This window comes from Lathyrus oleraceus, chromosome 6 (assembly GCF_024323335.1).
Source record: "Lathyrus oleraceus cultivar Zhongwan6 chromosome 6, CAAS_Psat_ZW6_1.0, whole genome shotgun sequence".
NCBI classification, from domain to species: Eukaryota; Viridiplantae; Streptophyta; class Magnoliopsida; order Fabales; family Fabaceae; genus Lathyrus; species Lathyrus oleraceus.
Window position 1 is genome coordinate 445,075,342 of NC_066584.1, and position 13,553 is coordinate 445,088,894.

At 36.5% G+C, this 13,553-nt stretch overlaps 1 protein-coding gene across 1 annotated transcript in view; it reads left to right on the forward strand.

The window, feature by feature from the left end:
* Positions 1-11,979, forward strand: part of LOC127096175 (uncharacterized) — a 35,477-nt gene extending 23,498 nt beyond the window's left edge. The window contains exon 2 of the mRNA XM_051034783.1: positions 11,851-11,979. Coding sequence (XP_050890740.1) covers positions 11,851-11,979 — 129 coding nt within the window. The remainder of the gene's footprint in view (positions 1-11,850) is intronic.
* Positions 11,980-13,553: the final 1,574 nt, after the last annotated feature.

The window sequence follows — 13,553 nt, forward strand, 5'->3', positions numbered from 1 at the left end:
AAGGAAAACGTCATTTCGACTTAAAAGTAAATTTGAATTTAAAAGGTTGTGACGTTTGGCAGAAGACGCGTGGAAGCATCTGGCGAAAGGAGGAGAGCCATGTGTCATAGTTTTAGGATTTAGTCGTTAATAACAGTTATGTTATTTGTGTATATATAGGGTAGTTATTATCTAAAAAAGGGTGTGAAGAATTACTTATACAAAATTCCTGAAAACACTCAAAGTACCCGTGTGAGAGAAAAGAGTCATATTTGGAAAATGTATGTGTAAACAAACACCAATTCCTTCAAAGTTTATTTTATAAAGTTCAAAGTTCTTTACAAATCTCTTTTATGTTTTCCAGTCATTTATCTTTCTGCACTTTATCCTTTTCGACACTTTACATTTCGTCAGTTATTTTCCGCCATTTACTTTATCTTGTTAAATTTACATCCACTTAACATTGTAATCAACATATTTCGACGTAAAACACTTAGAGAACAGAAATGAAAGATATGAAAGTGATTTTAGACATCTTCAAGACCATCTAGATTTTGCACATGTCCTAGGATTTGTGTGGTTGATCCTGCAAGTGACCCAATTCTACAAGTTTTGGTAAACCAGAGGTTGTTCGCCAAAATTCACAGCGAACAAATTGGCACGTCCAGTGGGACTGTGCAAAAATTTAGAAAGTTAGATAATCGCTAGTCAAAATCTGTCCTTCATTTGTATGAGACTGAGAAGCGGTAAATTAGCCGTATCCGAAGTAGAAATACCTAAAAGAACAAGAGTAAGGAAAATGGCGAACCAGCCAAATAATCCTAACGAATCCATCCCAGTATCTAACCCTGTCCCTTCAACAGAAGGCAATATAGGATCGGTCCCTGTGTCAGAGGCTGTACCTTCGTCAGCGGGGTCGATACCAGCGGTTTCGATGTCACAAAACGCGCCTAGTTCGTCCTTCAGGGCACAACAAATGCCCATTGGGACACCCCTCCCCTGTGGGAAACACTTCTAGGCCTTTTGTAACGAATTTCACCATGCCTCCGCCTGGTAGGGAACAACCCTTCGGAATGCCAACTTCGGTGATGGCAAATTTACATAACTCCCCGTTAATATATTCACACTCGATGGCCAACGTGTCTTCACCCTTACAAGGGTCAGGATATGGTGGAAACGTGAGTAGACTGAATCAACAACCACTTTACGTGCCGCCGATAACAAATAATTCGGCGCAAGTGATTAGACAGCAGATGGACGAGAGTAATCATGATATGGTCCAAATGTTGACGCAACAAATGGGAGCGGTGTTTAATCCACTGATACAGAACACCACTCAAACAAACCAAGCGTTGGCAGCGCAAATGACGCGCATTGCTGATTTCTTTGGAGTCCCTCAAACTCGACACAGAGAACAAGTGGTTCATAACCCAGCGGTAGCGGTCCAAGAAGAACCTACGATAAACCAGATACCGTTAGACAATCCTCAAACGAACGTCAGAAACCGAGAGGATGTAGTCGAACAGCCTCGTGTCGAAATCCCCATTCCACAAGAGCCTAGAAGGATAGTAATCCAGAGAGGCCAGGACGCGGATGTTGTATTGCAACAACGGATGCGGTATAATAATCCGCCTGTCGAAAATAATTTGGCAGCCATGGTCGAAACGATAATGGCACAAAATGGGATGAACATGGGTTTACAAAGGCCTAGTTACGCATCCCCACTATCAGAATATATTCTGCAAGAAGAATTGCCACCAAGGTGGAAAGTCCCTAAGTTTACAAAGTTCTCAGGGGACACTAGTGAGTCCACTATAGAACATGTGGCACGTTACCTGATCGAGGCAGGGGAGATAGCCCGTAACGAAAATTTGAAAATAAAATATTTCCCTAGTTCCTTAACAAAAAACGCGTTTACTTGGTTTACATCTTTGCCTGCAAACTCAGTATACACGTGGACCCAATTAGAAAGGCTGTTCCATGAACAATTCTACATGGGACAAACAAAAATAAGTCTGAAAGAATTAGCCAGTGTCAAGAGAAAACACTCCGAACCAATAGATGATTATTTAAATAGGTTCAGATTGCTAAAGGCTAGATGTTTCACCCCAGTGCCAGAACATGAGTTGGTCGAAATGGCCGCAGGGGGACTAGACTATTCTATAAGGAAGAAACTAGATACCTAGTATCTGAGGGATATGGCACAATTAGCGGATAGAGTGAGACAGGTCGAAAGGTTAAGGGACGAAAAATTCAGGGCAAATAAGAATAAAAAAGAGAGGGTAGCCTACGTAGGGGTTCGCCAAGATGATGAGTTCGACGAACACGAACCAAGTAGCTTCGACGAACAAGAAATCGACCTAGCAGAACTAAAACAAGGGCCACCTTATTCGTGCAAAGTACTAACTCCGTCGAACGGAAACCCAGTCGAAACCAACGATAAGTTCCCCAAAAGGACTTATACGTTCGACATTACCAAATGTGACGAAATCTTCGATCTGTTGGTTAAAGATGGTCAATTAATAAAACCACCAGGCGCTAAAGAACCGCCTATGGAACAACAGAAAAAGAGAGGTTTTTGTAAATACCATAATTTTCTGGGCCATAAGACGTCTCGTTGTTTCCTTTTCAGGGATCTCGTTCAAAATGCTATCCGGGACGGAAGGCTGAAGTTTGGTGACAAACCAAAACAACAGATGAAGATCGACTCGAATCCTATGCAAGCAGTCGAAGCCCACTACGCTGAACCATCCGTCGTAAACATGGTGGAGGCCGAAGTTGCTCCTGATGGCAATTTGGAAATGGTGGAAGCCCCTGGAAGCTTCGACGCAAATGTCAACATGGTCGAGATTACTGATGATCTCACAAGCCAGAAAAGAATAGAAACTACTGAAGGTTTCGACAAGAAGGACGGTGACAATGCTGTCGAGAATGTGGAGTTTCGACAAGAGGAGAATTGGGACCGCTTGGGACAGCCAAGTGGGAAATATGATTTTCTTGTGAAGTACAACGCGCCGGCAAGCTCTCAGATCGACATCAACACAATCCAACCAAGCGGTTGGGGAGATGCCTCTTCAGAAAACAATGAGGAGACAGTCGACGCAATTGAGCATGCCCCTAATACGAAGGGGAGGGTTACTGAAGACCCAGCGATTGAAAACAAGGCTGCTGAAGGCCTTGATTCTAACAAAGCAAAGAAAGGTGATATCGCCAACTGCGTCAACACCATGGGGCCTTTCAGTGAAGAGGTCACAAAAATCAAAGCGGAAGCCGCTAACGGTCCTTCGAAGCCCATGATCAGTGGGATTCTACGTAGGACAATGGAAGACCCCAGAAGGAATTGGAACAAATGCTGTTGCAAACATGGTCCCAGGACCATATCTTGGTGCTGTTGCCCAGAGAAAGAGTTCGACCAGACACCAAAAGGCGTCGAAGGCGAAGAAGAGAGGCTCATCAGGAAGATGAACGAATTAAGCATCGCCGACGAACAAAATGTTGGGGTAAATATGGTAGAAATATCTCAGAAGGACCAGGTCGAAGAGGGCGAAGAGCGTCGTCAGAAAGAGTACCAAAGGCTGGCGTACCCTAGAGAGGAGGAAAACTTAATGGAATTCATCAAGAGGTGCCAAAGGATGAAAACCGAAGTGATGTTGTGCCCACGCTGCAGCGCAGTCTTCGACAGGAAGGCAGCAACCAACCTGGAAGCGGTGGATAAGACCAAAAGGAAAGAGAATTGGGGAACAGTGAGATATGACCCAAGGAGAAGTGATCACCACCAGTGGAGGCACGGAGAGAGACGCCAGAACACCTATAAACCATCTGACAAAGCGACGGACGACAAATGGGTTCAACCCATTAGGGACGCGCAGGGGCAGAAGAAATGGGGAAAGTTCGAGGTTCAGAGAGGCGCGTCGATGGAGGGCAAGAAGGAAATGGAAAAACACAAGCCAAGACCATACCCGTCAGAGAATTACAAAGGCAAAAATCCCATGTCCAGGTCCCAATGGAGGAGGTTCCAAAGGCAGAAGAGGGCAGAAATAGAGATGGCGAAAAAGAACATGAATGGTCCAAACGAAGCAGAATCTAGCAACAATCGTCAGACAAGGAGCAGGAAAGAGACTCCCCTCCAGATCAATCCTAGCAGAGTTGTCGAATCGGTGGCGTCGAAAGAGAAGATGCGGGAAGATGATGAAGTAACCGACAGTTTTAACTCTGACTCAGAGGCATCCTTCAACGTGATTTGCAACGTGGTCTCTGTTCTCCCTAGAGACTATGATAGAGTCATGGAAATTGAGGATGAAGGAGACGAAATGGAGGAAGAAACAATGGCACACAAGCCCGTCTGCTACTATGTGATGAACAACGGATGCGTCGAAGAGCAGAACGCTTTTTTCGAAAGACCAGACGACTCCATGAAAGCGCATTTGAAACCTCTGTTTATAAAGGAAAGGTGGAAAATGTCGGCGTGAATAAGATACTGGTGGACGGGGGAGCGGCAGTGAATTTGATGCCCCACTACATGCTGAAGAAGATTGGAAAAGACGATTCGGACGCGAAGCCTCACAACATGGTGCTGTCGAATTACGAAGGGAAGATAGGGACAACTATGGGAGTCATCCAAGTGAACTTAACTGTAGGAACCATAACAAGACCTACAATGTTCATAGTCATCGCTTCGAAAGCCAACTACAACCTGCTGCTTGGTAGGGAATGGATTCACGGCGTAGGAGCTGTACCCTCTTCAATGCACCAGCGGATAGCCATATGGAGGCCAGATGGAATCGTCGAAAACATCGAGGCTGACCAAAGCTACTTCATGACCGAGGTAAACACTGTCAACAGCCAAAGCTTCGACAAAAACCTGGCTCATATACCTCCCTGCAGCCCGGCAGAATTCGACTTGAAGACGACAGACAATGCCTATTGCTCCATGTACCTACATCCAACGCATGGTTTCCAGTGGGATAAAGAAGTGATTGGCGAAACTTACATATGGGGAACCACTCATATAGCGCCGACGGGATGGGGTAGTGAATTTGACGATGACGAGTGAACAATCAGCGATCGAAAAGATTACGGCTTACATGGCCGAAAACAAACTAAAAGAGGCCCTTGAGGCTGAGGTAAAAAATATGGCTGTCGAAGCCAACCAAGAGAACTCCAACAAACAATGTCCTCAAGAAGACGTTGCGGAAGATCATGTCACCAACCAAATGGGCGGATGGCAACACCAAAAGCTTGACGCCATTTACGACGACGAACCTCTGGGGTTCGAAAAAGATCCAGTGTCAACTAACGAGAAGATGGTGGCGCAGGATCCTTTAGAAGAGATAAACATAGGAGCGGGGGCAGAACATAGACCAACGTACATAAGCGCAAAAATGGACCCCCAGTTCAAGGTCGAAATAGTCCAGTTGCTGAAAGAATTCAAAGATTGCTTCGCATGGGATTATGACGAAATGCCTGGTCTTGACAGAAGTCTGGTCGAAATGCAGTTGCCAATAATGGAAGGGAAGAAGCCAGTAAAGCAGACTCCGAGACGCTTCGCACCAGAAATCCTGTCGAAAATAAAAGAAGAGGTCGAAAGACTTCTAAGATGCAAGTTCATCCGCACAACCAGGTATGTCGAATGGATTGCAAATATTGTTCCAGTAATTAAGAAAAATGGCAAACTTAGGGTATGTATTGATTTTCGAGACTTAAACTCGGCTACCCCAAAGGATGAATATCCTATGCCAGTGGCAGAAATGCTCATAGATTCTGCAGCCGGCCATGAGTACTTAAGTATGCTAGACGGATACTCTGGCTATAACCAAATTTTTATCGCTGAAGAAGACGTTCCTAAAACGGCTTTCCGTTGTCCTGGAGCCATAGGAACGTACGAATGGGTAGTAATGCCTTTTGGTTTAAAGAACGCTGGAGCGACTTACCAACGTGCCATGAATTCCATCTTTCATGATTTCATCGAAACTTTCATGCAGGTGTATATTGACGACATTGTGATTAAGTCTGTTTCAGGAAAAATCATATAGATCATCTTCGACAATCCTTTGAAAGGATGAGGAAGTTTGGTTTGAAAATGAACCCACTTAAATGTGCTTTTGGTGTGCAGGCGGGTGATTTCTTAGGCTTTGTGGTCCATAAGAAGGGGATCGAAATAAACGAAAATAAAGCCAAGGCCATAATGGAAGCGAAAGCGCCATCAACCAAAAAGGGGTTGCAGTCTCTGCTAGGGAAAATCAACTTTCTCAGAAGATTCATCTCCAACCTCAGTGGGAAGACACAAGCTTTCTCTCCTCTACTTCGACTAAAGAAAGAAGACTTCGCATGGGGGCAAGAACAGCAAGCGGCTTTCGACAAAATCAAGGAGTACCTGGCTAATCCCCCAATCCTGATGTCTCCTTGCAGAAAAAGAAATATGAGATTGTACATTTCGGCATCAGACAAAACATTAGGAAGTATGTTGTGTCAAGAAGATGAGAATGGCGTCGAAAGGGCCATTTATTATCTCAGTAGAGTCCTGAACGATGCCGAAACTAGATATAGCATTATAGAAAAGTTATGCCTGTGTGTATATTCTCTTGTATCAAACTAAAGCATTATATAAAACCTGTCGATGTATATATTTCTTCCCATTTCGACGTAATAAAGTATATGTTATCTAAATCTATTTTACATAGTCGAATTGGAAAGTGGGCTTTAGCTTTAACAGAATACTCCTTGAAATATCTGCCTTTAAAAGCAGTGAAAGGACAAGTGGTCGCTGATTTCATAGCGGACCACTCTATAAACGAAGACGTGGAATACGTCGAACTGGAGCCTTGGAAACTGTACTTCGACGGTTCCAGTCATAAAAACGGAACGGGCGTTGGGGTGTTGATTATTTCTCCTGAAAAAATTCCAACAAAATTCAAGTACAAAGTTGAAAGTCTGTGTTCAAATAATGAAGCAGAATACGAAGCTTTGATCGCTGGACTTGAAATCTTGTTGAAATTGGGGGCAACGAGAGTCGAAATAATGGGTGATTCCGAACTGGTAATAAAGCAGTTGACGAAAGAGTATAAGTGCGTGAAAGAAAATTTAATCATGTACTTTGTAATAGCCAATAGACTTCTCAAAGCATTCGACAACGTCGTCTTCAGGCACATTCCCAGGTTGAAGAATCAAGAAGCGAATGATCTTGCTCAACTAGCGTCCGGATACAAAGTGTCGAAGGAAAAGTTAAAAGAAACCATGATGTGAGGAAATGATGGAAGTGGATTGTGAACGTGGGCTAGACGTGACATTGTGGAGAAAGTGTAATGATGAACCTGCATTGGGAATTGAGATTATCAGACTTGCATTTAATGAAGATTAAATGACATGGCATCAAAACACTGATTGACAACAAATGACTGTTTCTCCAGAACAACGGTCGAAACGTCTTTGCTGGGGGGCAATTTGTATACGTGCGTTTTCGACGCCATGAGATTTGGTGTAAGAAATGATTTTTTCGACAAATGATGACATGGGTTGAAACGATTTGATTAATAAGTATGGTTCGACACTTCGACAAAATGGAAGTTTCGTCATTTCGACAAAGATGTTTGCACCTAGGAAAAGCACTTTTGACAGATAGGGAGAACATTGCAGTATGTTGATAATTCGACAAAAATCCTGAAGGAAAACGTCATTTCGACTTAAAAGTAAATTTGAATTTAAAAGGTTGTGACGTTTGGCAGAAGACGCGTGGAAGCATCTGGCGAAAGGAGGAGAGCCATGTGTCATAGTTTTAGGATTTAGTCGTTAATAACAGTTATGTTATTTGTGTATATATAGGGTAGTTATTATCTAAAAAAGGGTGTGAAGAATTACTTATACAAAATTCCTGAAAACACTCAAAGTACCCGTGTGAGAGAAAAGAGTCATATTTGGAAAATGTATGTGTAAACAAACACCAATTCCTTCAAAGTTTATTTTATAAAGTTCAAAGTTCTTTACAAATCTCTTTTATGTTTTCCAGTCATTTATCTTTCTGCACTTTATCCTTTTCGACACTTTACATTTCGTCAGTTATTTTCCGCCATTTACTTTATCTTGTTAAATTTACATCCACTTAACATTGTAATCAACATATTTCGACGTAAAACACTTAGAGAACAGAAATGAAAGATATGAAAGTGATTTTAGACATCTTCAAGACCATCTAGATTTTGCACATGTCCTAGGATTTGTGTGGTTGATCCTGCAAGTGACCCAATTCTACAAGTTTTGGTAAACCAGAGGTTGTTCGCCAAAATTCACAGCGAACAGCCCCATTCTGAAAATTATTTCCCAATCTATCCCTTTTTCAGTTAGGGCTCGTCACTTGAAGTGACGAGGGCATGAAGATGTTTTTTCGCTGTGTGAGCTCGTCACTTGAAGTGACGAGGAGATGAAGCATTTTGTTTTTTTTATTTTTTAATATTTTAAATAGTTTATTAAATACTAATAAGATTTAATATAATTGATTTTTAATTATTAATTCTATATTTAATTAATATAATTGATTTAATTAAAAATAATAATTATTATTTTATAAAAAAATATTTAAAATAAATAGTAAATAATTATAGTTTTTCATTTTATTTTATTTTATTTTATTTTATGTAAATTTTCTGTTATCTATATACTTAAATATTTCAAATTTAAAAATATCTATTAATTTTTATTTGTTTATTTAGAATCAATCTAAAGTCATAAACATTATTTTTTTTAATTTATCATAAAAAAAGTTATTTCTAAATTATATAGTTAATTTGAATTTTTTTGTTTTTTTAGTATCTTTATGAGTTGAGAAAATATCCTTCAAATTTTAATAATTCATTGACTATTCATTTAATACTATAACTCCAATATTTTTAATACATGACTCATTTGAAATAATGATATTAAATATATACTACATGATTAGCAATTAAGGAATTTAAACCAAAATCATTTCAAATAATCTGCATAACTTATATTTAACATTGAATGTAATTTATTTATTTATTTTCTTCTTAAAATAAAAAAAAAACAAAATGCTTCATCTCCTCGTCACTTCAAGTAACGAGCTCACACAGCAAAAAAACAAATATATTTTTTTATAAAAAAATATTTAAAATAAATAGCAAATAATTATAGTTTTTCATGATAATAAAAAAATTTGTGATATTATTATTTTTGAAATATTAATAGTAAAAATGAATAATTTTTAGAATATTAATAATAGAAATAATTAGTTTTTTTAAGAATTACAATGGAAAAAATACATTTTATTGATATAATGGAGTATTTAATAAAGTATTTTATTTTATTTTATGTAAATTTTCTGTTATCTATATACTTAAATATTTCAAATTTAAAAATATCTATTAATTTTTATTTGTTTATTTAGAATCAATCTAAAGTCATAAACATTATTTTTTTAATTTATTATAAAAAAAGTTATTTCTAAGTTATATAGTTAATTTGAATTTTTTTGTTTTTTTAGTATCTTTATGAGTTGAGAAAATATCCTTTAAATTTTAATCATTTATTGACTATTCATTTAATACTATAACTCCAATATTTTTAATACATGAATCATTTGAAATAATGATATTAAATATATACTACATGATTAGCAATTAAGGAATTTAAACCAAAATCATTTCAAATAATCTGCATAACTTATATTTAACATTGAATGTAATTTATTTATTTATTTTCTTCTTAAAATAAAAAAAACAAAATATTTCATCTCCTCGTCACTTCAAGTAACGAGCTCACACAGCGAAAAAACAAATATAATTTTTTATAAAAAAATATTTAAAATAAATAGTAAATAATTATAGTTTTTCATGATAATAAAAAAATTGTGATATTATTATTTTTGAAATATTAATAGTAAAAATGAATAATTTTTAGAATATTAATAATAGAAATAATTAGTTTTTTTAAGAATTACAATGGAAGAAATACATTTTATTGATATAATGGAGTATTTAATAAAGTATTTTATTTTATTTTATGTAAATTTTCTGTTATCTATATACTTAAATATTTCAAATTTAAAAATATCTATTAATTTTTATTTGTTTATTTAGAATCAATCTAAAGTCATAAACATTATTTTTTTAATTTATTATAAAAAAAATTATTTCTAAATTATATAGTTAATTTGAATTTTTTTGTTTTTTTAGTATCTTTATGAGTTGAGAAAATATCCTTTAAATTTTAATCATTCATTGACTATTCATTTAATACTATAACACCAATATTTTTAATACATGAATCATTTGAAATAATGATATTAAATATATACTACATGATTAGCAATTAAGGAATTTAAACCAAAATCATTTCAAATAATCTGCATAACTTATATTTAACATTGAATGTAATTTATTTATTTATTTTCTTCTTAAAATAAAAAAAAACAAAATGCTTCATCTCCTCGTCACTTGATCCTCGTCACTTCAAGTGACGAGCTCATACAGCGAAAAAACATCTTCATCCCCTCGTCACTTCAAGTGACGAGCCCTAACTAGAAAAGGGGGTAGATTGAGAAATAATTTTCAGAATGGGGCATATAGGGAAATAATTTTGAATAGTAGGGCATTTGAAGCAAAAACTCAAACTTGGGACTGGTGTGATTGATGTAGTTTAGTTATAGTGGTAAAATATTGAATGTGAATTGGTAAGTTTCTTTGTTAATAGAAAGAGTAGTAATTTTGCAAAGAAAAAAATGGGATAATTCAAATTTATCATTACAAGATAGCTTAAAATAGTATAGTAAAAATACAACTTAGCTTGTGTACATAAATAAATTGAATAATATGTTAATACTATGTTGTAGCAAATTGATTCAAGTCAATGTTAAAAGTTATTACTACTATGCATGAGTATTGAATAATAACATAATATCTATGATGCATGTCCCCTTTCAAAAATTAATTTAATAAAATCATACTAAAATTGTAGTGACGTGAGATGTGTAGTGATTGTGGCATATTTAACAAATAAATTTGAAAAGAAAACAAATCAATGATTACTAATGAATAAGTAATATTTTCCAAAAAAAATATTGAGTTTATTTTGAAAAGAAAATGAATAAATCTATAATGGATAAAAAATGATTTTCAAACAAAAAGAGTATAAGTTTTGGAGAAAAAAAGAACCGTCAGGGAACCATCATTTGGTTAAATGATAAAAACGAAAACGTGAAAAATAAAGTTGGGATCCTTTAAAATAGTTTGAGACTCTGTAAAACTGTGTAGAACTCTCTGTGTAAAAACTATGTGTAATCATGTCCGTGTAATTTTTCTCTCATTGGTGTCCCCAAAATTATGATAAAAAGAGTCATATTTATAAGACAAATTAGGTCACTACAAATGGAAGGGATTAACTGTGACAAAGCACAACTAATCAGAAACCAGATCTGGAAAAACTGACCAATCGGAAAAGATTATGACAACATTTATTGAATCTCGATACTTCTTGATATTTTATTTATTTTTAATGTTTTTTTGATTATTTTCTTTATTAAATAAAAATAAAAAAATAAAAATTTAAAAAAATAACTTATTAGAAAACCAAAATTAATTTAAAAAATACATTTTTTGTGAAAAAAGGTAAAATGAGAAAAAAAACCATAAAAAAATGAGAAATGTGGGACTCAAACTCAAGACTTCCCCCGTTGTAACTCCTTACACATGCTTTTCTACCAATTGTGTTATTTCATTTATTCGAAATAAAGCGGCACTTGAAAGCATATGAAGGGTAGGCAAATTTTGGGGTACGACAGTTTGGTCAGAAGAATCAGGGGTAGAGAGTTCATTGTTTCTGATTTGTTCATGAATGCGTCAATGAAAAGTTCATCAATGATAGGTTGGGGATGAAGTTGGTGGAGCGGGCGTGTCTTCTGAAAAGGCACAAGCTTTTGAAATGGTTAAGGTCATTGAAGTTGGTGTGGAAAATGCAGAGTCAGAAGAATGGGCTTTTGTTTCCATAGGTTAAGGGTTAGTATGTTCATAACTTGGTGGTGGTAATTATTTAGATGGTTGTGTAGTGGATATAATGTGGGCTATTTTAGAGGTGGTATTTGAATTTAGGATTTGTGAGAGTAAAGTTGGTGGTATAATGATTGTGGGTTCAGAATGAGTTAAAATGGTTGTGATGGTGGTTGATTCAACAATTATTGGAATAGGTATGAGGAGTGTTACATTAACAGATGTCATAGGTGTGGTGATTGTTTTAGAAGGAATGTATGTTGGTGGAGAAGGATGTAAAGGAATATATGAAGTATAGAGATCAGAACTAGCAGAATAAAAAGTAGTCTCAATCACATGAGACTTACCATGATCCCTAGAAGGAGTCACTTCAGAAGGCCTAGCAGGCACAAAACTGACAGCTTCTGTTTCTGGTCTCATTGTATCTCTTATAAGTCCAAGTGCATAAGTCCTAGCAACTTTGATGGGGGGTCTGACAGATCCAGAAGGTCATTCACTAAAATATTTAGGCTTCCTTTTTCTATTAAGGGAGTACACGTCAATAGGGTGATCTGGGAGTTCCTCATATGATAACACGACTAGAGTTACACTTGTTACCAAGCAATCAACTATATATAGTTCCAGAACCTCTTTAGATTCTTACTTGGAGAAGAGAGGATAGTCATTTACTAGAATCCTTCTAGAAATAACAAATGTCCTATTCAGAAGCTCTGAAGGGTCAACAACAGTTGTGATCAAGGACATGTTCTTCAGACTACGTCCATTGAAATTCTTCCCAATTTCAAAATTTATTTCCTTTGTCATTCCAACTTCTATCAGCTTCTGCACTAGCTTGCTTTCAAATAAAATGTCAAAAATTAACCTTCTTAGAGGTATCCATTTTCTGAGCTTAGGGGATCCATTTCTTGTATCTTTAACCATCTTCCTCAGATACTTGAAGAGAATATAAGACAAGTTCATCTTGTCACCAGATGATAGATAATACAACATGTACTTTTGATTTGTGTTAATAAAATCTGGACAATTTGTAGAAGGTATGTGATGAATGCAGCCCAGAATTATCTTGAACGAAATCCTAAGATGACGGTGCAGTTTCTTAGGGTTGGAGGAGGGCTTTCCATCCTGAAAGATAATATTTGCAATTTCCACCATTTTACTCTTCTTAGCCAGCATATCAAAGCAACATTTTACAGAACCATCATGACTGAGAAGTTTAGCATTGGACTTCTCAGAAATAGTAATCTTGTGCCCTAACACATAAGACGTTACTTGAAGATTCGTAGCTGAAACAACTATCCATAATTGCTTCACTAACTCAGTGTAAATAGGTCCTTTGAGAGGTTTAAAGTAACCTTCCCATCCTTTAGTCCTAATAGCTTTAGTTAAATCATACCCATTTTATTTGAGGTTATCAACATCCACCATTAACTCACAAAGACCTTCTAGTTTATCAACTGGGGTAGAAAGTGTAAGTTCTTGAGTTCCTTGTTTGATTTTCTCTTGTTGTTGAGGTTCTTGTTATTCTTGTTGAGCATATTGTTTTTGAGAAGCCATTGTTGATGAAGAATAAAAGGTTTTATG